This window comes from Diabrotica virgifera, chromosome 1, assembly GCF_917563875.1.
Source record: "Diabrotica virgifera virgifera chromosome 1, PGI_DIABVI_V3a".
Lineage (NCBI taxonomy): Eukaryota > Metazoa > Arthropoda > Insecta > Coleoptera > Chrysomelidae > Diabrotica > Diabrotica virgifera.
In genome coordinates, this window is record NC_065443.1 from 18,194,252 (window position 1) to 18,221,824 (window position 27,573).

Below are 27,573 nucleotides of genomic sequence, written 5' to 3' on the forward strand. Positions count from 1 at the left end.
GTACATATTTTTGTTGCCAATGTTATTCGTATTTCGCCGCAAAACTTTTAAACTGTTGTTTTCTTGAATTATTTGAGTTATTTCTCTTGTATTGTTTTCTCATATGTCTTTTCGGATTGACCGGTGGATATCTTTATTTAATTTCTTCAGTGTTGTGTAGTTGGAGTCGTATTTTTCCGTCAGTTGTCTTCTTTTACTTATTAACTCTTTGGTATTTTGGCTTAATTTTTCTTTATGGGTCACGACCGTCGGGCAGCACTCCCTTTCGGTTTGTTTAAGTGCCTCCGTTATGAGATTATTTGCTAGTTCGATGTCTTCTATTTCATTTTCTAAGTCTTGTATACGTCTGGTTAGTATATCTTCATAGAGGTAGTTGTTTTCTGGGGGAATCCATTTCTTCTTTCGTGTTTTGAAGATCATCTTTGTTCTTTCCAAGTTGACATCTAATTGTATCCTTGCTCGGATTAATCTGTGGTCGCTTCCTATCGAAAATTTGTTAAGTACTTCAATATCTTTAATTATTTCTTTTCTGTTCGTTATGATAAAATCTATCTCATTTTTGACACTGCCGTCTGGGCTTATCCATGTCCATTTACGCTGAGGCTTTTTATCGAAAAAAGAGTTCATCACGGATAAATTTTCCTGGTGTAAGAAGTTAAGCAGTCTTTGCCCTCGTTCATTTCTTTCGCCGTAGCCATACTTGCCCATTGCTACTTCTGCATCATCTTGTTTAAAGCCCATTTTCGCGTTAAAGTCGCCCATAACTATTGTGTAGTATGCTGGTGTAGTATGTAATGCTGTTTGTAGGTCGTCATAAAATATTTCAGTTTCTTCATCCGAGTGGCTAGTCGTTGGAGCATATTATGTCTGGATTATCTTAAGGTTATATCTTGCATTTAATTTGAAGATGAGGTACACAATCCTAGGACTTATGCTGTTAATTTTATTTATATTTTGGGCGTGCATTCTATGTATAATGAATCCTACTCCACCATTTGAAGTGTCTTCTTCTCCTCTAAAATGAAATAAGTGCCCCGATTTAAGGGTAATTTGCGCTTCTCCTCTTCGTCTGATTTCACTGAGGCCGATGATGTCCCATTTTATTGTTTTCAGTTCTTCCTCCAGTTCCATCATCTTCTGGTCCGATATAAGAGTTCTAACATTATATGAGGTCATATGCATTTGTCGTTCTAGGGTGCTAAAGGTGCCTTAAGGAGGCTAAAATTTCATTTTTAAGGAAGATCAGGTTGAGAGGATTTTACCAGAATTTTCAGACCTAATTTCCTTTTCTTAAGTTTCTGAGGACGACTGCCTGAATGGAAATCGAAACGTCAAAGAATTTTTATTTAAGAAATGCAATTGTCATTACACCAAAAATTGTGGACCAATTCCATAAACATATTAATTTTAACATGCCACAAGAAAACAGTTCAGAACCATTAATTTTATTATTTTTAGGATGTAGTTACAGTGAAAAGTGTGACACACTGACAGTCCATCAGGAATATTGCGAATTTTCGACAGTTTTATGCCCACTGAGGTTAGTAGACACTTTTTCAGATATTTGATTTAACATATATTAATACGAAGTAAAATATATTCATTGTTGGAGAAATAAATTTCCAACGCTAATATTTAGTAAAACTATATTTGATTTAAATATTTTGTTTAGTGGTTTGCACCTTGTGTACAAGTTACAAAGTTTTTCTATGTTTTATGTTCTATGATTCGAAGCAGGGCCCCCGCAAGGCTGATTGGCGCCCGCGTGCGGGACATATTTTAGCGCCCTTTAAATCTAAACTTTAAGATTGTATAATATACGTAAAAATAATCAAAACTAACTCATATGTTGTTATCCGATTTTCATTTGTTTCCGGGATACGGGGTGTTAAATTTTTTCTTACAAACTGACGATTTATTTATTGCTCTAAAACCGGTTGAGTTGTGCAAATGAAATTTGGTGGGTTTTAAGACATAGTTGGTGCACATATTTTGACACACAATTAAGAATTTTATATTCACCATTGGCGCGCGTACTGGTAATAGTATAAAATATTTTAAAGATAATTATGAAAAGTTGTTCAGTATTAAAAACTATGTTTCTATATGCAATTACATCCTTCTAATTGAAACATATTGTGATCTCGAAAGGCACTTTACTTTTGATCAAAACTCATATTTTTTACATATAAGTATATCTCATATAAAATTAAAACAATTTGATAGGATTTGATGGTTGATCTTAGACCATGCAAATCTTTTTAGAAAGAACTTTTTATCGTACATTAATTGTACTTTTCAACAACGGCCTTTTCATTTATTAGAAATAATGTGATAAGTCTTTTATTATTAATAATTAGCCCTTTCAGTTATTACAAATAATGTGATAACTTTTTTATTATTATTCATTAATTAATCAATAACAACCCGCAGGCAACCAAAGTTAATGCTTATAATGTTTTGTATATTGACAAATTTTTCATTTATTGTTTACGTGCTTTGTATGCTAAAATAAGACTTCATTTAGATATTTATGGTAGGGGAGCCCAAGCGGGGATTTTTGTAGTTACTCGAGCGCGTCAGATTAGCATATGGGAGAAACCTGGTAATCTGCAGATGTACGTCTACCATATATTGGCCCTTAACACAGGGGAGTTCGTTAAGGGGGACCCGAAAAAAAAATCTATCCTTAAAAATACTCGAAATTGTCAGATTAAGATAAGGTAAGTTAGGTATATATGCAAAAGAGCGTATATTTCAGAAATCTGACGATTTGAGACGGGCGTAAGGAAATGGGTGAGTCCCAAAATTTTACAAGAAAAAAGCGAATATTTCGCGAAATGAATGACAGATCAAAATACTAAAAAATAAGTGCCCAATATTTTTTAAAAATCTATCGAATGATACCAAACACGACTTTCCACGGAGAGGGGTGGGGGGTAAATTTAATATTTTAAATGCGAATCCCGCGATATTTCGCGAAATGAACATCAAATCGAAAAACTCTAAAATACACTCACCCAATATTTTTAAAAAATCTATCGAATGGCACCAATCACGACCCCCCATGGATGTGGGGTGGGGGGATACTTTAAAATCTTAAATAGGAGCCCTCATTTTTTATTGCAGATTTGGATTCCTTACGTAAAAATAAGTAACTTTTATTCGAAACATTTTTTCGAATTATGGAAAGATGGCGTTATAATCGGAAAAAACGATTGTTGGAAATGGAAAATTAAATTAAAAAATGGCAAGCGCCCACTAAAATGGAAAACTTTACTTAATTTTTTTTTATTTTAGGACCTACTCTTCACAACCCAATAGGTCCCCAAAGCGCTCGAGTAACTACACATTTAGCATACTTTGCTCCCCTACCATTAGTTAAAGAAACGTGTAAATTAAGAGATTCTTATTCGTTTTTCTCAAGTGAGTTAGTTTAATGCAATAGTGTTGTTCTTCTTGAAAACGGTTTGAGGTTATGTGTTTTGTTTTTTTTTTTGAACTGATTGTGTTATCGAGTTTAATTAAATTAATTTGTTAATAAATTATTTATTAGCTTATATGTTGTTTCAGTTTTGACACAGTAAGTATACCTAGGTATATATAAAGTGAAAATTCTCTCTACCTATATCATTTTATATAATATAAAGTCTCCCATTTGGTTTTACTTTTTTTTAGCCCATAAGCTAAATTTAAAACAGTTAAATAAAAAATTGCAATACCAACAAATCCCATAGGAATAATTAGATATTATTGTGTATTTTTAAAACCATAAAATGAAAAATAATCTAAAAAAACGACATAAAAACTACGTTTTTATATCACGTATTTACAACGTGATAAAAATGACGTCAGTTATGGTGGTACATATTCACGTGACTTTCTACGTCGAAAAAACGTGCCCAACTGACGTGGTTTGGTGATAATTATAACGCCTTTTCAACGTTTTGTAAACATTATTTGGTTGGCTGGGAATAAAAGAGTTATCGCATTATTCGTAATAAATGAAAAGGGCGTTGGGTATCTGTAATTTGAGAAAAAAAAATTTCAATTAAAAGGATGTAATTGCATATTAAAACATAGTTTTTAATTAATTCCAAACAACTTTTCATAATAATAATTTTCGATATTGTGAAATATAAGGTACTCTTGATCGAAATTCATATTTTTGATACTCATAAGATTGACACAATTTTATATTTGGTTGCATTTTAGTTTTTAGACTATGCAAAGCATTTTATGAAGAATGCATTTTTTCCGTAAAATTAATAATAAAAAAGTTTTCTATATGGTTTCAAGTTACGCAGACACAATGTCTTAATTATTTTCTTTTTTTTTCAAAATAAATTGTATATTGTGGATTTTATTAGAGGAAACCCGATTGTAACTATTTAAAATGAATTATAATTATTCTATGCAATGATTATGATATAGTCGATTCCCTAATCTTAGACACAACTGTCTACACTACAATCACAATAAAAATGCACTATATAGAACTCAACAAACCAAGACACGTTGAATGTTCGAGGAGCACTCCCAAATCATCATTTAGGAGTACCCCTCGTGCTTGTTTATTTCTATTGCATCTTTATTGTGATTGTAGTGTAGACAGTTGTGTCTCAGATTAGCGAATCAACTATACTTACCATTTTCACAATTAATTTAATCTCCACACCACTTAAAATAACAACATATAAAAAAGATTGTCTAATGTTTTTTACACGAAAACACGAAAAGTTTAAATTCGTGGCAGACCAAACCCAACGGATATTGCAATAATAGTCGTAGGTAATTATTAACACCAATATAAATTAAATTGTTAAACCTTCCACTGCAGGAAACCACCCGTTCACCAGTAACACTAAATAATGTGTGTGCCTAATAAACGCATAAACAAAAATGGAAAAGATACTTAAGTCAAATACATCATAATTCATAGAGTATTTGTTTATTTAAGAGTAATTATCATAAATTCGAGTAAAAGATTCATTTAGTAAAACTGCTTGATCCATCAAGTTGTCTATTTGTTGGAGTAAAACTGCTAAGTGGCGTTTTATGGGTGTTAATTTATGTTTCTACTCGTCAAGGAGTGTGATTTGATGTTTATTTGATTATTTTGAGTATGTATGAGTTTACAACATAAAATCGATTGGATGGTATGCCACCCCTGATTCAATTTACTTCAAAGAAAAAAATTAGGAAGGAACAACAAAATGTAATATATTTTTGACAGAGTTAGTTCAACATTTCGGGACAGGAATGATTATTTTTTCCGCAATAACACAATATTTGATTTTTGAGATTTCTCTAGCTGTTCATGAAATAAGTAAAATTGTATATAAAAAATGAATATCTCGTTTAAAATTAATATTTATTATTTACCAAACCTTCGGTTTGGCGCCCCTTTGGGGTTACGCCTGTGTGCGCCGCACGCGTTGCACGCCCGGTTACGGGGGCCCTGACTTACTATACTTACCATTTTCACAATTAATTTAATCTCCACACCACTTAAAATAACAACATATAAAAAAGATTGTCTAATGTTTTTTACACGAAAACACGAAAAGTTTAAAATCGTGGCAGACCAAACCCAACGGATATTGCAATAATAGTCGTAGGTAATTATTAACACCAGTATAAATTAAATTGTTAAACCTTCCACTGCAGGAAACCACCCGTTCACCAGTAACACTAAATAATGTGTGTGCCTAATAAACGCATAAACAAGAATGGAAAAGATACCTAAGTCAAATACATCATAATTCATAGAGTATTTGTTTATTTAAGAGTAATTATCATAAATTCGAGTAAAAGATTCATTTAGTAAAACTGCTTGATCCATCAAGTTGTCTATTTGTTGGAGTAAAACTGTTAAGTTGCGTTTTATGGGTGTTAATTTATGTTTCTACTCGTCAAGGAGTGTGATTTGATGTTTATTTGATTATTTTGAGTATGTATGAGTTTACAACATAAAATCGATTGGATGGTATGCCACCCCTGATTCAATTTACTTCAAAGAAAAAAATTAGGAAGGAACAACAAAATGTAATATATTTTTGACAGAGTAAGTTCAACATTTCGGGACAGGAATGATTATTTTTTCAGTAATAACACAATATTTGATTTTTGAGATTTCTCTAGCTGTTCATGAAATAAGTAAAATTGTATATAAAAAATGAATATCTCATTTAAAATTAATATTTATTATTTACCAATCCTTCGGTTTGGCGCCCCTTTGGGGTTACGCCTGCGTGCGCCGCACGCGTTGCACGCCCGGTTACTGACTTACTGCACGCCCTGACTTACTATACTTACCATTTTCACAATTAATTTAATCTCCACACCACTTAAAATAACAACATATAAAAAAGATTGTCTAATGTTTTTTACACGAAAACACGAAAAGTTTAAAATCGTGGCAGACCAAACCCAACGGATATTGCAATGATAGTCGTAGGTAATTATTAACACCAATATAAATTAAATTGTTAAACCTTCCACTGCAGGAAACCACCCGTTCACTAGTAACACTAAATAATGTGTGTGCCTAATAAACGCATAAACAAAAATGGAAAAGATACTTAAGTCAAATACATCATAATTCATAGAGTATTTGTTTATTTAAGAGTAATTATCATAAATTCGAGTAAAAGATTCATTTAGTAAAACTGCTTGATCCATCAAGTTGTCTATTTGTTGGAGTAAAACTGTTAAGTTGCGTTTTATGGGTGTTAATTTATGTTTCTACTCGTCAAGGAGTGTGATTTGATGTTTATTTGATTATTTTGAGTATGTATGAGTTTACAACATAAAATCGATTGGATGGTATGCCACCCCTGATTCAATTTACTTCAAAGAAAAAAATTAGGAAGGAACAACAAAATGTAATATATTTTTGACAGAGTTAGTTCAACATTTCGGGACAGGAATGATTATTTTTTCAGTAATAACACAATATTTGATTTTTGATAAGTAAAATTGTATATAAAAAATGAATATCTCATTTAAAATTAATATTTATTATTTACCAAACCTTCGGTTTGGCGCCTCTTTGGGGTTACGCCTGCGTGCGCCGCACGCGTTGCACGCCCGGTTACGGGGGCCCTGATTCGAAGTTTACACAAAGGCGCAATATTAAAAAAAAGAAAGTTCGTTACTGTTACTAAGGTTTTGTTGATAGAATAAAAAATATAAAAACGGGAAGTAGGGATTGTGTCCGATCCCGATCCCACATAAATTATTACTTTAATACCAAAAGTATGTGTTAGTGTAATAAAGTTTATTTGTGAAAAGTGTCTTAGTTATTCCTAGCTTCCAACGAGATTCAAAACCAGCGAAAAGTCTTCCTTAATATTGAAAAAATCCCAACATTCATGTTTGTCAAATCCTTTAAAACATACAGGCCGTTTAACTTACTGTGATGAAATATAATATATTTATTCTCCCTATAGTCCAGGGCGCATCTGTTTTGAGATGGACGTTGAGAGGTGACTCAAATGTTTTTGCAGAAATTGCTTGAAAATAAATCAAATAATAATATTTGAGTTATCCTCCCTCTCAAAAAGGTCCGGAACATTGTTTAAATAATCAAAATGTCAAAAATTGAAGGAAAAATTCGATTTTTTTCTTGGTTTTTTGACTATAACTTTAAAACTATTCATTTTCGAGAAAAGTGTACTAACATAAAAGTTGCGTAATTAAATTTCCTACAATATAGAATTGGTTAAAAATTTTAAAAATAGTCACCCTAGTTGCAAAATAGCAATAATTGCGAAAAAACCATACAAAAACAAGTATTCGCATTCTACGTTTTTCAACCATTTATGCTACACTTAGGAACTTCACATTTCACCCAGAAAAACTTTATGATACAGTAAAACAATACTGTAAATTTCATTAAGATCGGTTTAATATATTTTGCAAAATAAATTTTGCAATCCGTCTTTCGCAAAAAAAATTCATTTTTTCAAAATGTTACAGGACTGAAAATAAAGCAGATAGCAAGTTGAAATTTTTTTTGCTTATAGAAGTGTACTGTACCTTTCATTTGCAATTTTCAAAATTAAAATCGATTAATTACCACGGCGTCAGAAAATTTTTTAAATAAACAATAATTTTTGGTGCTACGCGCAGGACAGCGGTGTTCGATTCACACAAGTTGATTTCCACCAAAATTTCTTCCAATCTTTATCTAATATATTATTTTCTTACTCTATATTTTGTTGTATTTTAATATTTTAATTCCACAAAAATCAAACTAATTTTATTATTGTTTGTGAAATATTGTTTAAACAATTGCATATATTTAAAAATAATATACTTTTATTATTTAAGTTAAAATATATGAACAAAGAAAGTTTTTGCTAATAAAAGTGTTATTTCAAAGGATAGAGTATGTGTTTTTATTTTGCAATAAACAAATTTATTTATTTATATCGAAATGTAATAAAAATTAAAATGTATCAATCATTATCAAAGGTCATTGGAATGCCCAATCAGAGCAAACTATCCGCTGTCCTGCGCGTAGCACCAATAATTAATGTTTATTTAAAAAAATTCCTGACGCCGTGGTGTTAATCGATTTTAATTTTGCAAAATTGCAAATTAAAGGTACAGTACACTTCTATAAGCAAAAAAATTTTCAACTTGCTATATGCTTTATTTTCAGTCCTGTGACATTTTGAAAAAATGAATTTTTTTTACGAAGGCTGGATTGCAAAATTTATTTTGCAAAATCTATTGAACCGATCTTAATGAAATTTACAGCATTGTTTTAAAATATCATAAATTTTTTCAGGGTGAAATATGAAGGTCCTAAGTGTAGCATGAATGGTTGAAAAACGTAAAATGCCAATACTTGTTTTTGTATGTTTTTTTTTACAATTATTGCTATTTTGCAACAAGGGTGACTATTTTTTAAATTTTTAACCAATTTTATATTGTAGGAAATTTAAATACTCAACTTTTATGTTAGTACAACTTTTCTCGGAAATGAATACTTTTAAATTTATAATCAAAAAACCAAGAAAAACGTCGAATTTTTCCTTAATTTTTTGACATTTTGATTATTTAAACAATGTTCCGGACTTTTTTGAGAGGGAGGATAACTCAAATATTATTATTTAATTTATTTTCAAGCAATTTCTGCAAAAAAATTTGAGTCACCTCTCAACGTCCAAATGTACTAATATTTTTACAGATGCGCCCTGGTCTACTAATAATATAACCTAATTAACGTTCTTATGACAAGTAGACAGCAAAAAGTCAAAATCCGAATCAAGTTCTCGGAGACCTTAACCTTTAGGTATCTGTACGGTGGTTTAAAACTGCTCACGAATTCTAAGATTTATTTATTTATAACCTTATTTAAAGATCTCTGCTTTCTTGAGGTTTTCAATTATGTAGAGCCACGGTACTTTAATACGTTAAAGCAGTATTTTGTTCACAATAGGGAAAATAAGTAAGCGTGTAAGTTGGGTCCCTAACTTATTTCATGCAAGGGGCTACTCAATTCACCCCCGGCCTAGTGGGTCCTCGTCCATTTACTGGATGATAAACGATATCACTGGTCATCAGCTAAGCCTCAATTATAGAATATAATAGAAATATGCTTTATTGTCATGAAAAATTGTACAATTTTATCGACAAAGCTTATAAAAAGTCAAGAAAACCAAACAATAACAATCCAATTTACTAAGATTACATAAATCGTCAATATATTTACAATAATAACAATAATTAAGTTAAACAGAAGTAATCAATTGCAAAATTTAAGTAAATTGCAAATGCATAGTCTACCTAGTAATTAATAAGTTTAAAAGTTAAGCTGCTGCATATGACACCCAAATATAGACAAAAACATGATAATAAAAATACTACTTGTGCAAAGGGTACTGTAATTTCTTAGTTATTGATTAAGAAAATCTTCTACTGAATAATATGTTCTTTCAGATAGGTAGGCTTTTGTCAGTTTACGGAATTTGGGGAAAGATGCTGCAGATTTAAGTTGTAGAGGGAGATGGTTGTAAAGTTTTTTTGCGGAATATAATATAGATTTCTTTACTAACTCAGAGGACGGGATCGGCATATAGACGTCAAACGTAGAATTTCTCGTGAAGTAGTCATGATTAGGTCTTGGTGGAAAGACATGTAGATGTTTACGAATTAAGCTAACAGTTTCTAAAATATACAAAGATGGAAGGGTTAAAACTCTGTGATCTTTGAAGTAACTTCTGCAATGTGTTGTTCTTCTGAGGCCAAACAGATATCTAATTGCTCTTTTTTGTAATTTGAAAATAACATCGAATTGGGCAGCTGTACCAGAACCCCAAAAAGGAAGACCATAACGAAGATGTGACTCGAATAAAGAAAAATATGTTATTTTGGAAGATGCTAAATTGAGTTCATTCGAAACAGATCTTATAGCATAGCAAGCTGAGGATAGTTTCTTCCTTAACAAATCGATATGGTGGGACCATTTAAGGTTGCTGTCTAAAAAAAAAACCAAGAAATTTTACAGAATCAACGGTACTGATTTGGCTGTTATTAAGAGGCAAGGGTTGAAGGACTCCTTTATAAGACAATGCTACTGTTTTATCTACGTTAAACGAGAGTAAATTAGAGTCAGACCAGGTTTTTATTGTAAGTAGATCAGAAGTTATAGTAGCATGAAGAGTTGCAATATTTGAGTTGCTCCAAGTGATACTGGTATCATCAGCAAAAAGAAAGACTTTTCCATCGATTTTTAAACTAGTGATGTCATTAATAAAGATAAGGAAAAGTAGAGGACCCGATATTAAACCTTGAGGTACCCCACATACAATGTTTTTGAGACTAGAGTCTGTATCATTTGCTCTAACCAGTTGTTTCCTATCATCCAAGTAAGATTGGAACCAATCAAAAGAAATACCTCGAATTCCGTAGAAATTTAGTTTTCTTATCAAAATGTTATGATTTACACAATCAAAAGCTTTGGCGTAGTCACAAAAAACGGTGGCAGTGTGAAGATTATTGTTCAGTGCTTGATAAACCTCATGTAGTACAGAAAAGATGGCATCAGTGGTGCATTTATTATTTAAAAAGCCGAACTAATTTTGCGATAAAATGTTGTTTTCAACTAGAAAGGACATAATTCGGGCTTTTATGAGTCTCTCAATAATTTTGGAGAGTACCGGTAGTAGTGCAATAGGTCTATAATTGCAGGTATTAGATATTTCACCACCCTTATGAAGAGGAATAATGATGGCTGTCTTCAGGCACTCTGGAAATTTACCTTTCTCAAAGGAATCATTAATTAGTGAGATGAGGACTTCTAACACATTTTCTGGGAGATTAGAAACAATTTTTATCGATAGACCATCAGTACTACAGGAGGATTTGCTTTTGATACTATTGATTATTTGGATCAGTTCAGATTTATTGACTGGTTTTATAAAGAATTAATTCGAGACCTTTCTTGAATTAGGGAGATAAGCAATGGGATCTTCTTGTGGCAAAATAGTTGATGTAATATTTTTACTCACATTAACAAAGTATTCATTTAGATTTTCAGGGTCTTGAAGGGAAATTGTTTTAGCAGTGTGGGTTTTTTTTCGAAGATCGTTTATTATGGACCAAGTTTCTTTTGCAACACTTTTTGAGATAGTCAAATGGTTATGGTAGTAGTCTTTTTCAGCTGATTTTATAAGTTTAAGATAGGTTGCCCTGTACTTGGTGATATATTCAGTGATAGAGACGTTGGTAGTAAATTTCCTGATATAGAGAAGAGAACGCATATTCTTGGAAGATATTCGGATACCTTTAGTAGTCCAGGGTTTGCGATGTTTTTGCTTAATTGCAATAAAGGAAATGCTTTATTGAAGATACAGACAAGCTTATCCAAAAAAGCACTGAAATTATTATCCACGTCCATAGCAGGAAAGCGCCACTCAGAGGTTAAACATAAATTTTGGAAATTACGAAAGTTCCGGGTGGAAAAAAATCCTGCCTAAACGTCGGGTTTTCGAGGAGGGTTTGCTCAAGATATTAAACTTCGTATAAACTGCTTCAATTCTAACAAGAACTAAGGCAAAGGGGCTTTCACTGAGTTTTGACAAAAACCATTTCTTACATTACGACAGAAACCTAAAATATAAAACGTACCTAAAATATTGACTGGTTCTAAAAAAACCAGTCATTTCTAACATTACGAATTTGCAGAAAGAGAAAGCAGGATACTGGACCTGCAGCAAATAAAACAACTTCCAGTCATTTCTAACATTACGAATTTGCAGAAAGAGAAAGCAGGATACTGGAACTGCAGCAAATAAAACAACTTCTTAGTTTGTTCGAAGGACCCACTCACGATGAGGATAAGATCAGAGTCCCAGCTAGCAGGACCAATGGTTCAGGTGACTCTTGGAGGAACCTGTGTGGACTGAGATACCAAAACTTGGAACCACCAGTTTTTATAAAGCGTTCAGCGCGTTGTAACCGGAAATTCCAAGATTTCGGTCAATAGAAGAAACGGACGGTCGGGAATCCCAAGATTCCGACCAATCTGCGAGAAAAAGGGAGGGGCGGTGCACAACGCGAATGTCGCGGTCGGCTGACCAATGACACGCGATAACAATATGTAATCATATCATTTAATTGCGGAAAACTAAAACGCATTTTTCCCAACCAATACAATTAATATAAAATATTATTTATTAATACTGCTTCATTTCTAAAATTTCAATATAATAAAAATAAATTAAAATTCACTTTTTTTTTATCTAGAAAACATAACGATTGCAAATGGACAGGATTGCGATATAAAATGATAGAACACTCCAAAACTGAACATCTGGGCAATATATTTTTCCGAAACGTAAATATATTTGTCGACGATTATAAACGATCGAAAGGTTACTACTTCCTAGTGTACATACACGACACTCTGTTCCGTTACTCTTTGAACTTTAATAAAGAAAGCGGATTAATAAGGTGTGCAGCGTACAGTTTAGGAAAACCATCGTTGGACAAAACTTTTCGCTATAGAATTACGTTTTTGAAAAATAAAAACAAAGAAGCCGTTTGTATGAGCGGACCCTGTTACCAACTCAAGAATGAAGACGAATCCCACAAATTCATAGGAAAAAAGTATTTAGTAGCAAATTTTGATATGATTAAAGATCTTGTTGACCATGATGGTAATATTTATTGCACAATATCAATTAATATTGATCAAAATCTTGTTCTACCACAAACTATTGAAATTGAGGGGGTCAAACGTAAAAGGGTTCAAGTGCAAGTTTGATAGTTCTGAGATAATCAATTTCAAAGTTGTTTAAGTTTTATAAATTCTGGGAGTCATTAAACATCATGTGACGTGCAAGATGTAGTAAGTAACAGCATCAGCTATTATCCACAGTGTAACTACAACTGGCACGTTGCATAATACTTTTGCATAATTAGTCTTCAAAATTCGGTACAAACCTAATAGTGTACTTGAAATTAATCCTGTATTAACATGAGGTTTTTACAGAGTACTGAAAATAGTTTTGTGGTAAAATGATTCAAGCCCACTTACCTACATCCGTTTACTACTACAGTGGAACCTCGATAACCCGGATTAATCGGGTTATCGAAAATCCGGGTTAGCCGGAGAGCATGGTAAAAGTTAATAAAATACGGTATACTTATAGATAAAGTCCGTTATAATTAAAATAACATGAAATATATTATATATGCACAGTACACATCAACCTTACCTATAGTTGTATATAGTATAGTATATAGAGTATTGTTCATTTCTAGGTAAAAAAACTCAGTCAGTTTCGGTTGTGCCAATAGGAACGATGTGATGTTATTTTAGAACATTGGCTCTTTCATTGTTTAAAAGACCATTGTAAGAATTTTTTAAAAGACAGTTGGAAATAAATCAAAGAATATCAGGTGCCTGTTGTTTGCGATAGCCCGAAATAATGAACGTCGCTCTACCGCCGCAGCCGTGTGCCATGAGTCATTTTTACAATCGTGTAGTTCAAATTACACAAATACCCATTATCTCTCAAATAATATACTCTGGTGAAAGCGAAGTTTTATCAATGAAACTCGATATTTTTAAGACATTCTAGAAGAGGCTACAGATAAAATGTTTTAACATAATAGTACATACATTTTTATTATTGAAATATTTGTCTGATGAAAATCGGTCCGGGTTAGCCGGACTTCCGGGTTATCGGGGGCCGACTTATAGAGGTTCCACTGAACTTGTTTTTACAGAATATTAAAAATAGTTTTGTGGTAAAATGGTTCAAAAACACTTAAACCCGTTTTCTACCAATGCAAAATGCAATTGTTTTCATTAAAATAAATGTAATGGCGATAGGTGGCGACTGTAGGGCGAAATATGCTTGGTATTTGGTATTATACTGGTATTATAATGGTACCTATTATACCACCAACTTACAATACCATTTAAGTATACGAATCTGTACTTCGAGCATATTTTTAGAAAAGTGCACTTAAACCCTTTTACTTCAAACCCCTTCAATTGAAAGTAAAAATGAACTTGAATCAGAGTAATCAGTAATAATTATTTGTGTCTAATTTTTTTTGGACAAATTTGTTTAAAGTTATCAGCATCAGCTAAAAACAGAAAACATACATATACTACATTCGCTCTATACAGATTTTTTTTGACACATTCGGAATAGGAAACATACAACACAAAAATTCCTACCTCACACTATTAACTGCTAAAATTAACTCAAATCAACTTAATCTTTCATTAAAAAAAGAAGAATTATTAGAAATAGTGTGAGTGTCTACTAATCTCGTAAAATTTTGTGAAGTTTATTTCTACGAAATATTTTTATTTTGTACAATAAATAATTTTCTCATTTTTGTTACATTATAATGGTGCAAATAAATAATTATTCATTGGCGTAAGGTTTATGTTATTTTTATGTCTGTTTACTATTAATAATATTGGATATGAGCAGGTGCGTTGGTTTTGTAGTAATTTCCAGTCACTTCTGACAACTGAACTTTTCAAAAAAAGGAATTACTACAAAATAAAATACCAAACGTCAGACCGCGTATTTTAAATTTAAGAAATATTTTCCAAAAATTTAATATTTCCAAACTAGACATTACGCTTTCGAGGTGTGAACAGTTTCTGTTTTGCAGCAGTTAAAGTTTGCCACTAGTTTAGGGTCTTAACCTAGCTAACAACCGCCGGTGTTGTTGCTTAAGTGTTTGCATATAGGTAAGTTGAGCATTTTTGCTTATATTTTTTTTAAGCGGCTTTCTTTTATGCTATTTTGCTTGCTCTTTTTATTTCTTTTTGCTTTCTAGTTATTAATACTTCATTGACTGGTTTTTTCTTACAATGAGTGAGGAAAAGGGGGGCTCAGTCCCCCCTTATCCTGATACTTCTTCTCCGGCTAAAATTGCAATGACTAATAATTCCGAAAAAAATCAAAATCAGACTTCCGACAATAATTCTCAGGAAGAAAAAAAGGTTAATACATACTCCGAAAAAGATCATGGACCTTTTGTAGTATATCTTGAATCTACAAATATACCGAATATAAAAATTGGCACATTCAATACAATTAAAATAGCTCGAGATATATTCAACCTCAAACTTAATGACGTTAAAAAAATAGATAGTAAAGGACTCAATAGAGTTTCAGTTGAATTTGCCAATTTTCACTCGGCTAACATGCTACTTAAGAACACTCAACTTCTAAATCAGGGATACAAGATATATATACCTTTTAACTTCGTAACCTGCAAAGGCATCGTCAGACAAATTGATACAGATATTGATGAAAAAGAACTTCTTCGGTGTTGCGATACAGGAAATGACATTGAAATTTTACATATAAAAAGATTAAATAGAAGAGTAATTAAAGATGGAGTAACTTCTTATGAACCCACAGGTACGACACTATTTACATTTCGAGGCGTTCTTATGCCCAAAACTGTGTTTTTTTATGGCATACCAAGACTAGTGGACACATATATTGCCCCAGTGACACAATGCTATAACTGTCTTAGATTTGGCCACACAAAAACAAACTGTAAAGGGAAAGAAAGATGTTTTAATTGCGGGGAAAACAAACATGAAGACGTATGCATGACAAAATGTTTTTACTGCAAGGACTCTCACAAATCTATTGACAAGAGCTGCCCAGAATATACAAGGCAAAAGAATATTAAAGAACTGATGGCGTATGAAAATTTGACATTTTTTGAGACAAGTGAAGCCATTCCAAAATCATACATCTCAAATAATAAATTTATTTATAACCCGAGAGATTTTCCAAATTTTAAAAATAACAGCAGCCCATTAGAAAATACTCCAAGTACCAGTACAAATAATTCTAACACCATAGAACCATCGCAACGAAGAACAAACAATTTTAGATCATCTACAGTAAAACGTTCCTTTCAACAGGTGGTTCTGAACTCCGACAACAAACGGAGAGTCGTGCAAAAACGTCAAGATAAGCAACCAAATGAAAAGAGTACATATACACAGCAATTAAGACCAGAAAAGCCAACCTCTTCCCCCACTAGCTCATTTTCTCGTTCAGAACCTTTCAAATCAAGAACCTCGGCTAATTTATCACAAAACTCCAATCAAGCCTGGCAATCTAGTGCATCGCAAAACTTTCAAAATATTGATACCTTTTCTTCAAATGACTTTTTAAACTCATGCCTAAATTTTTATTAGTAATACATCATCAGAAAACTTAAATTTACTTAAAAACCATTTATTTTCCCGATTAAACGTAGAGTCCTATATGGACCAAGAGGATAAATCTGATTCTGATTTTAATTAATTAAACATATCAAATCACATATTCATGAATTCAAAAAAGAAATTAAAAATTATTCAGTGGAATATTAGAAATATTAAATCAAACAGGGAAAACATAACGAACTTAATTTTCAAAGAAGACCCTGACATAATTGCTATTAATGAAACTTGGCTTAAACAAGATTTTAATTTTTCTTTGAAGTATTATAATGTTGTCAGACAGGACAGAGATGACGGATATGGTGGAGTAGCTACTTGTATCAAGAAATCTATTATTTTTTCTACAATTCAGAAGTACAACTCAGACCAAATCCAATACATAACAACAAAAATTGGTAACTTATACATAATAAACATTTACTCCAATACAAATAATGCCATAACTCTTCCTTTCTTGAGCTCAACAATAGAAAACATACCTACAGAAAACTTAATTATACTAGGTGATCTGAACTCTCACCATCCCCTATGGGATAAATGTCCTACCAATAATGGAGGAAAAAATATTTATGATTTTATTTTTGATAAAGAATTAATTATCCTAAATGATGGGTCAGCAACATTGTTTCAACCTCCTAATAATAATCTTAGCGCTGTAGATCTAGCCATAGCAAGTAATAATATGGCTCTATGTTCTACTTGGGGTGTCATACAAGATTGTGGAAATAGCAACCATTTCCCCACCTTTGTCATAATAAACAACTGTGAGTTTAACAAAAATGATAGCATCTATACAGAAACATACAAAATGAGAAATATTAAAAGAGCAGACTGGTATACATTCCACACTGGGATGATAACAGGAATGCTTGATTTACCGGTAAACTATAATTACAATGAGTTTTTGGAGGTAGTTAATCAAGTAGCAGATAACTCAATTCCCTATAAAAACTGTAGAACACAGGGTAAACCTTCAAATCCGTGGTGGGATGAAGAATGTTCACTTTGGATTAAAAGCCGCAAACAGGCAATTCAAAACTTTAAACAATCTGTTTCCTTAGAGAACTATATAAACGCTAAACGTATAATCGCCCAAACTAAACGAAACCTCAGAATTAAAAAAAGAAATAAATTCATAAACTTCTGTGAATCATTAAATAAGGAATCTAACACTACCTATGTCTGGAACAAAGTTAAAAAATTCTCAAATAACAAAAATTACGGCCAGACATTTCATAACCCCGCAGATAACATTAAAACAGAAATTCTACAGAACATGTCTGCAGTTTTTATTGATCCAAATTTTGAGCTTGACGATATAAACGAGCAAGTTTCCCCGTTTACAATCTGGGAACTTAACAATGCTGTAAATAATAAAAAAAATTCGGCACCAGGTATGGACGACATTCCTTACCTTATGATAAAACATCTACCACTACAAGCTAAACATTTTCTGTTGAATATCTACAATAATTGTCTAAATGGTGACAACCTGCCTGAAGATTGGAAAAACCATAATGTTATAAATATCTTAAAGCCACACAAAAATCCACTCTTGGCCAGTAGTTTCAGACCAATAGTTTTATCCTCACGTGTGCTTAAAACATTAGAAATATTAATCAAGAATCGCCTAGATTGGTCCTTAGAACATAACTGTTCATTCACCAACCATCAGACAGGTTTTAGAAAAGGAAGAGGCACTGCTGACAACTTGACCCTCCTTCATTCCACAATTGTGGAAGCCTTTGAATCCTCCCAATCGGTTTTGGCCATCTTTCTTGATATCAAAGCAGCATATGATAATGTCAATATATACAAACTTTATAGCAAACTAAAACTTCGAAATATTCCATCTGCAATAAATAATATTGTGTTCAAAATTTTACAGAACAGACTTTTATATTCAAGATCTAATGATGGTGACTTTTTGGGACCTTTCATGGCAACTAAGGGGCTACCTCAAGGTTCTCCCTTAAGTACCATTTTGTTTAATATTTATATAGCATAATTGTTTTGTATTAGCAATAATGAAGTTAAAATATGTGGATATGCAGACGACTTGGTTTTGTATATTAAGGGATATGATATCCAAAACATGGTAAGTAAAATAAACAAAGAATTGGAAAACACATTACACTGGCTTGCAGAACATGACTTGTCCTTATCCAAAGACAAATGTGAAGCTGTATGGTTCACAAAGGGTAGGCGAAGAGATAATCTAACAGAAATCAAAATCAACAACACAGCCATTCCTCTAAAAAATGAAGTGAAATTTCTAGGCATAATTTTTCATAAGCATCTATCATGGGACTTACATGTTGACAATATTATACTCAAGGCAAAGAAAAATATTAACATCCTACGTGCAATATGTAGAGTCTGGAGGGGAGCTGACCCACGAACACTCCTAATGGTTTTTAATGCCTTGATCAGATCTCACCTCGATTATGGTTCCTTCCTATTCAACCCAATATCACAAAAATGCAACAACAAACTCAATGCAGTATTTTTTGAGGGACTTAAGATATGTTTGGGGTGCATGAAGTCTACACCAAATTTGGCAATCTTGGCAGAGTCTGCCCAAATGGACCTAGAACATAGAAGATTATTGTTAGCCTCTAAATTTTTAAGTAAAATCATCATTATTGAGAATCATCCCATAATATTACTCCTAATTGAAATACGTAAAAGACTTATAAACAAACCTAATTTTTATACAAGGCATAATGTACCATACTTGGTTTCGGCATTAAAATATTTTTTTCCATATTTTAAAAAAATATACAAAAGCCCAAATTTTCCATGCTATGAATTAAACTATGATACACTAGTGAATCCACTTCCAATTCTAAATTGTAATATCAAAAAATATGACCCGATGATTAAAGAAAAATTCCTTATGACTACTGAACAATATGGGAAAGACCATACCTTTATATATACTGATGCCTCAAAAAAACAAAGAAAGGGTAGGTTTTGGGATATGCATCCCGAGTATTGATTATAATTTCTCCTCAAGACTTCCTGGAGCTCTAAGCATAAGCAAAGCAGAGAGTATAGCAATACATCAAGCGGTGGAAGTCGCAACTACAAAACATCTAAAGAAAGCTATAATATTTTCTGATTCGCTCAATGCAATAACCAATATTAAAACATGTAACATATCTGCTTCAGCAGATATAAGGGCCCTAAAAACAAAGAAACTTATATCTTCAGCCAATGAGAATGGTACCAAAATTCTCCTTTCCTGGATACCTGGACACTCCAATATATTTGGTAACACCCAGGCTGACATACTGGCAAAAATAGGAAGAGACCTGAATGTACCCATGGAAGTACAACTGAATTCCCAGGATGCCCTATCAATCATCAGAGGAAAAATTACAAAAGAGTACCAAGAAAAATGGAAATCTTTAGTCCAGAAGAAGACTTCGCAATACAAAACAATTCAAGACTTCTTTCCTACAAAACCTTGGTATTCAAATTTTCCATATAGAAATAGAAGACACACTACCACCATCATTAGAATGCGCACAGGCCATTGTTTAACAAAACAACATCTGTATAAAATGAATATAAAAGATAATCCTTTTTGTGAATGTGGTCGTCTCGAGGATCTAAACCACATCTTTTTTGAATGCCCGATTAATGTGATTCCTAATTTTGATATATACACAAAATTTATTTCCATGAACTTCAAAACACCGCTCTCTGTATACAATATTCTAAGTTTTTTAACGGAAGAATCAGTCAATGTAATTATGCGTTTTCTTGCAATTAACCAAATAAGCTTATAAACTGCAATGCGTTTTCTAGCAATTAACAAAATATGCTTACAAATTGCAAGGCTCAACTGTTTATATGTATCCGTGTTATATTATGTTGCTATTTGTCATTTAATTTATGTTTTAATTTTTAATCATACTGAACCTGACCCAATTAATCTCATTTAATTATAATCATCACACCTCATCAAAAGCTTCCTTACAAGAACATAGTCAGCGATTTTGGTATGGCTTAGAGCCAGACTACGTCAAGATCGCTTATAAATCGTGCTGGTAATCGCCTTGCAGCGAAACCAAAAACAAAAAAGAAGAAGAAGAAGGAATTACTAACGTCAGTGCCAAAGTGAATCTCGATAGAGCGAATTTAGTGGAGTCACTGAAGGTGGATATGAGCTATTACCTCCGATTTCGTTAAACCTCCATCGATTTGCATGAAAATTGGTGAGTGGTTAGAGGATATCTCAAGGAAAAAAGGTGACATGGTGCCAACTTGCGCTTTTACCCTGGGGTTGGACGCCACCCCTTCTCGGGGGTGAAAATTATTTTATTAAAAATAACCCCATAATTCGATAAAAGGAACAAATTTCAAGCAAAATTTGTGATATACAGTTATTAAAAAAAATCAAAACTTTTTCAGTTATTAAAGATCAAAGATTTTAATTTTTCTTGAGAAAAATTCATGTTTTTAACCAATTTTTCATCAATAACTCAAAAAGTGTAAGTTTTTACAAAAAAGTTATAATTATCAAAATTGAAGCTAATAAAAAATGAAATAAACTCTTTACTACAAAAACCTTTTAATGTTAAACAAAAGTGAGTTATAGGTAATTGAATGTATATTTTTTCGGCTAGTAAAAAACTCTTAAGTATTCAAGCTGAAATAACGGGAAATTTATGCATTTTATAACATAAACTTATTAAACATTTGTCAAAGTACTTAAAAACATCTATTAAATGAGCCCCCGAACATGTAGATAGCGTTAAAATTTATGCTCCAAAATTTTTTCAAAATTTATCTTTTAAAAATTTTTCCAAAAAACGTTATTGTTTTTTTTTAATAACTCCGTTCGTCTTTAAGACATCAGGTTCGTCTAAAACTGTTTGAAAGCTAATTCCAAGTGCTATTTAAGCACGTTAAACCTAATCTTTTAAACCTCTTACTTTTTTTTAAATAAAAGGTTAAATGACCCCGGTTGCATGGTTCCCACAGCAAAATTTAAGATTTAAACGTTTATATCTCGGTTATTTTTTACTCTATAAAAATAGTAGAACAGGTAAAATATTTTTTATAGAAAAAACTAAAATTTGGTTATATATCATTTTTTACGTATATTAAGTATTTTTGGAGTTATTATCAAAAGAATGTGAGAATTACAATAATTAAAAAAATATGATTTTTTTAAATTATATTTTTTTTTTCAAAAATATGCATTCTAAACCGGTCAAAATTATCGAAAACATTACTTATGCCAATATAAAGAAGTTCTTGTAAGGGTTACTATAAATATAATAATTTTTGTGGAAATGGCGTATGTTTTATTTTTCACTTTTTCCTAAAAAAAATCGAAACGGTTCTTTTATTTTCATTATAACTTGCTTAATATTGACGCTATTGCCTTGTTCTGAAGCTCATTTGATAGGTATTCCGAAGTACTTTAGCAAATGTTAAACAGGAATATTTTATTCATTGCATCGTTTTCCCGTTATTTAAGCTTGAATACTTAGATTTAGTACTCGTCGAAAAAAATACACATTCAATTGCCAATAACTCACTTTAAACTAACATTAGTTTAGTTTTTTTATATAAGGAATATATTCATTTTTTTATTATCTTCAATTTCAGTAATAATAACGTTTTTGTAAAAGCTTATAGTTTTTGATTTATACGTGAAAAACCGATTTAAAACATGCATTTTTTTACGGAAACATAAAATCTTTGGTCTTTAATAACTCAAAAAATGTTGATTTATTTTAATAACTTTATATAATAAATTTTGCTTATAATTTGTCCCTCTATCGACTTATGGTATTATTTTTAATAATATAATTTTCACCCCCGAGAAGGGGTGGCATCCACCCCCCAGGGTAAAAGCACAAGTTGGCATCATGTCACCTTTGTTCCTTGAGGTATCCTCTAATTATTCACCCAATTTTCATAAAAATCGAATGAGGGATAACGAAATCGGAGGTGAAAACCTTCAGTGACTGCACTAATTCAGTACCTATATTATATTCACTGAAGAGACGTCGAAAGAGCATTTTGTCTATTTAATATTAGTTTTTTCAACTTACTATTAAGAGCGTGCAAAATTTCGGATCAAGGGTTTTTAAATGAATTCAATTTTTTCGAATCCTGAGAAAACTAAGGAGTATAGACCATCAATGCAAGACTATCACATCTCAAAAATTACCATTTTTTGTTTTTTATGAATCTGTAATGGTAATGGGTAGTCTAATATAATGAAAGAGTATTATAACTCAAAATTTAATATAAGACATTATTAAACAATATTAATGTTAAGTTATAATACTCTTGCATTATGTTAGAATACCCATTATTATTACAGATTCATAAAAAACAAAAAATGGTAATTTTTGGGTTGTGATAGTCTTGCATTGATGGTGCTGAGAGATTAGCTTATTACCTAGGGCCAAAAGTCCGTTAAAACTTCTATAATGTTTATTTTAATTAGTTACAGGGTTGAAAAAAGAAAAAAATTAGTTTGATTTGTAGTTTAAGATATATCATTCAACAGAAACCTTTTGTTTATTTCAAGAGACTTTCGACCCTCGGAAATAATTGAATCTTTCATTTTTTTCAAAAACATTTTTCAAAAATATTTCTACTAGTTTTCTCATGATTCAAAAAAATACGTTTAAAAGGCATTACTCAGAAATTTTGCCTCTAAGCTCTCAAACATAGGTGTATGTAATAAGTTTTTTATACAAATTTTAACACTAAGAAATTTTTTTTACTTAGGTATTTTTTAATTGTATCTAGATTTTAGTGTATCTAATATTTTAGATTTATAAACCTTGTCGGTGATTTATTTTTCATAATTATTCTTAATTTTTTTTAATTGAGTTCGTAGGTATTTTTTTCTCTTATTTTTAAATATACAGAGTTGTATATAAATAATATTTTAGTAATTCGAAATAAATATGATAGTATAAAAATTACACAAGAATAAATTTTAAGACGTGAAAATTTTTCAATACAGTGGAACCTCTATAATTGAAATAATATGAAATATATATGCACAGTACCTACACATCTAAATTATTAAAAACACGCAAACACAAACCTAAGCAAACGGAAGCAAACAATACAAGACTGTACTACACACAATGCAGTCACAATCGGAACGATGTTATGAACAATGAAAACTAAGACCATTGTTTAAAAAATAATTTTTTAAATAGTATTTTAGTCTTTCTTAAACAATGCTAAGACAGTTTGAAATAAATAAAGGAATAACAGGTGCCTGTAGCTTCCGATAAATCCGAGACAATGACCGCCGCTCTGCCGCCGCCGCACAGTGTTCAAAAATGAATAAAACGTGATCGTAAGTACAAAAAAAAATAAATCTGAGAATGCCGAAATTAAGGGGTTTGTTTGTACTACTCACGATGCAACTTCTCAGCAAAAATTGATTTTTTATGTTTGTTAGGGTCAGATGTAATAATTATTAATGATCAAAAGTACAAAATTCGGGCAGATTGCAATTGCGCGCAGCGGTCAGGGTTCTCAACAGGGTGTCTAAGCCAATGGTGCAATTGCGCGTACGTCTTTAAAAAGGTATGCTCTGATTGCGCACAAAGTCGTAAATTATAGTAAACGGAAGTTTTATTTACTTCTTATTCGTTTTGAACGGAATTTTTGCTAATTTAAAAAAATTAAGATAATAACAAATGAATACTACATTGAAATAGTTGTGATAAAAAAAACTAAATAGTGTTTCTTTTATAATTAATATTTATTGTATTAAATAATGTACATATGTAGACATTTAATTTGAACATGCCTTATAACATATAGTTTTAACAAATTCTATTCTGGATATTTCTTTATTTTTAAATTTCTCTATCAAATTTGTTACATATTTTAATGTTCTTTCATAATTAATATTTTTAATTTTTTTTGTAAATGTAAGCTATTTAATTGCACATAATTAATTAAAAAATTAATATATTATATATATTATATATTATACAGTACACTTTTCAAAGGAGGGAGACCTAACCCTTCGGTCCAAACCTAACTTTCGGGTATTAGAGCTGCTGATATATACCGCTGCGCGCAATCACAATATACCGTTTTGTTTATCTGCCTTAATCCTTCCGTTGCGCGCAATCACAGCAACCCTCTTACGGCCGGTTTCACAAGTCGAAGTTAACTTGTGGTTAAGAGATAACCAGAAGTTACCCCGAAATATGTGTTTCACAATATCAGGTCAACGGCGAAGTTGTGGTTAACCGACAGAATTTTTAACCAGAGCTTGGAGTGATGGTTAAGCTCTTAACCAGAGGTTATCCTAACCTAATTTCGTTTTATTGACAGGACAGAGTGTATACACGTAAATTATTAATTACAGATATGAATTTATATGATGTACTTAAATGCGTTTAGCATTTCGGCGGCCATTGTTCGATTTTTAAATGATTTGCTTCCTGGGGTAATTATTAATACATACTATAGTCTCTTGCTTGCTACGTTTTTATATTAACAATTTAATTTTAACAATATTGGCGAAAGACCTCAAAACAAATATTATTCTTAAACAAAACTTAAAATGTATAATGTGCATATAATATACAGTGTGTGTACTTTAGTTGGCCACGTATGGGAAGCATTTTTAATATTAATTTTACGAAAAAAAGATACTTCAAAAAAGTTTTGCATAGTAATTTTTATGGTCCAAAATCTAAGATGCAACCATCATGTATCAAATTTTATTAATCCCATAGGAGGTATGTTAATAAAGCAAGGTAGCAAGAATCAACATCAAAAATATGATTATGCAAATCAACCACAAGTCTGACTGAATATCCTAACCACACATATACACACATTTACATTTCCTTAATCTGCAAAATAAACTCCACAACTAAATATAAAATCCTTCAAAAATATATACAACAAATTAATAGTCATAAAGCAATATAACAATTTATTGAATTTATCCTAATAAAAATCAATCTAAACTCATCTGACTGATCAGCTGATTTGATAATTCTTCCATAAAAATGTTATTTCTGGTGATCATTGTCCATAATTTCCTACCAACATAAGAAAAATAAAACAAAACTTACGGTCAACTAACCATGATTGAATCTGTGGTGGTGAAACAGCAACTGTCAGTTAGACTGTGGGTAAAGGTTAGTTGACCGCTAGGGTTAACCACAGATTGTGAAACCGGCCGTTAGGGTCGATTTCTCATACCTGCGTTAATCTATGGTTCAGTTGAACCGGGTTCACGGGTGATCTCCGGTTCTGTTTGGAATGCATTTCTCATTGCGCGTTCATGTCAGTGCTCGTTCTACAGCTTTCGAGAAATGCCAATAGATGGCAAAAGGTAAAAAACTGTCGCCATTTTGAACTACCTTTTTTATGCTGTTTTTGAATAAAGTTAAATTTAAGTATTTATAGTCAAATAGTAATTTTAATAATTATAAATAAATATTATAAAAACACAAATAATGTTATCGTTTATCGTTAGGCTTAATATAATAAAATAGGATATATTTATATTATGACAGCGTTTCGTGTTAATACAACGCATGCGTAGTCCATGAAATCATCTGAACTGAGTTCTGAAATCTTTGAACGGCCGAATTCCACCGTTCAAGCATCGTTCAAGTTTAAACTGCCATCGGTTGAACGGGAATTGAGAAAGACGATTTTGACTTTAAACTGACGTTTACTAGAAGTTCAGGTTAAACTGGAGTTGAACTCGATATGAGAAATTGGCCCTTAAAGGTACGATTCCGAAAGAGGCTGCAGACTGCAGACCGCAAACCGCAGACTGCAGCGACAGTGTCGTCTGCTGTCAGACCAATTCCGAGCAGAACTGCACTTCATCTACATAATATCGACAACAGCATTGCACGATGGGAATTTATAATAGTATAATATTAAAAGTCGTATAAGTAGGATGTCAGACGCAATGAACAACGATGAATTAATGTTATATCTTTGGATGGAAGAAGAAGATGACGACTATCTTTTACTTTTGCATTATAAAAAAAAGGAAATCAACTAGGTCCCTATTTAAAAGTAAACAATTTGAAGGAAGCTTGCCTCGTAAATAACTTAATATTTTGCTAAACAATTAATTAATTGCCCTTCTTATTCATTTAAAATACTTATTTTCAAAAGAAATTCAATTCTTTTCAATTTAAGTCAATTTGGAAACAGCAAAAATACGTGTCGTCGATCTGCGGTCGGTGACACTACTGGTTCTGGTGCAGTCCTGCGGTCTGCGGTGGCGACGTTCTGCGTGCGGTGGCGACAGTGCCGCTCTACTCGACATCAACCTCATAAGAAACCATATAAACCAGTAGGTCTGTCGCTGCGGTCTGCGGTCTGCGGTTTGCGGTCTTGTTCGGAATCGTACCTTAAAGGTAAATTTCAGTACCCCAGGAGGTATTTGACCGCTGCGCGCAATCACAACCCACCCATGAGCCATTCTGTTAAACCGCACCTGACTGAAGTAACCATTTCACGCGCTGGAGCGTGATAGGCAGCGAATGGGTTAAATACGACAAGAATACAGCCAAAAACACTTATGCCTAGTTGCACAAATTGATCTTAAGCTCCAGATTTCATGTTTTTCGATTCTTACCTTATTATCAATTATATCTATTACTATATTATGATATTTTTATTATAATATATTATAATTATATTATATTAATTCTCGTCTTAAGCTTAAGATCTGTTGGTGCAACCGGGCATTAATGACCGAAGAAACACTAGATGACATTGTCATTATAGCCGAGAGTTTAGATGAAGTTCACAAAATTATGGAAGAGCTAAAACAGGCA

General features: G+C 31.9%; 1 protein-coding gene and 1 long non-coding RNA gene across 3 annotated transcripts in view; both read left to right on the forward strand.

The window, feature by feature from the left end:
• LOC114330275 (uncharacterized) overlaps nucleotides 1–27,573 on the forward strand; it is a 106,238-nt gene that overhangs the window by 43,022 nt on the left and 35,643 nt on the right. Inside the window, exons 4-5 of one of the 2 annotated variants that reach the window (XM_050655193.1) lie at nucleotides 1,459–1,540; nucleotides 12,763–14,914. The exons of the other annotated variant lie outside the window; for it this stretch is intronic. Coding sequence (XP_050511150.1) covers nucleotides 1,459–1,540; nucleotides 12,763–13,282 — 602 coding nt within the window. The 3' untranslated portion in view covers nucleotides 13,283–14,914. Of the gene's footprint in view, nucleotides 1–1,458; nucleotides 1,541–12,762; nucleotides 14,915–27,573 lie in introns of those variants that run through there. 2 annotated transcript variants of the gene reach the window in all.
• LOC126887543 (uncharacterized) lies at nucleotides 1,547–7,296 on the forward strand. Its single transcript, XR_007699112.1, has 2 exons — nucleotides 1,547–5,621; nucleotides 6,461–7,296. It is a non-coding gene; the product is annotated as an uncharacterized LOC126887543 (long non-coding RNA).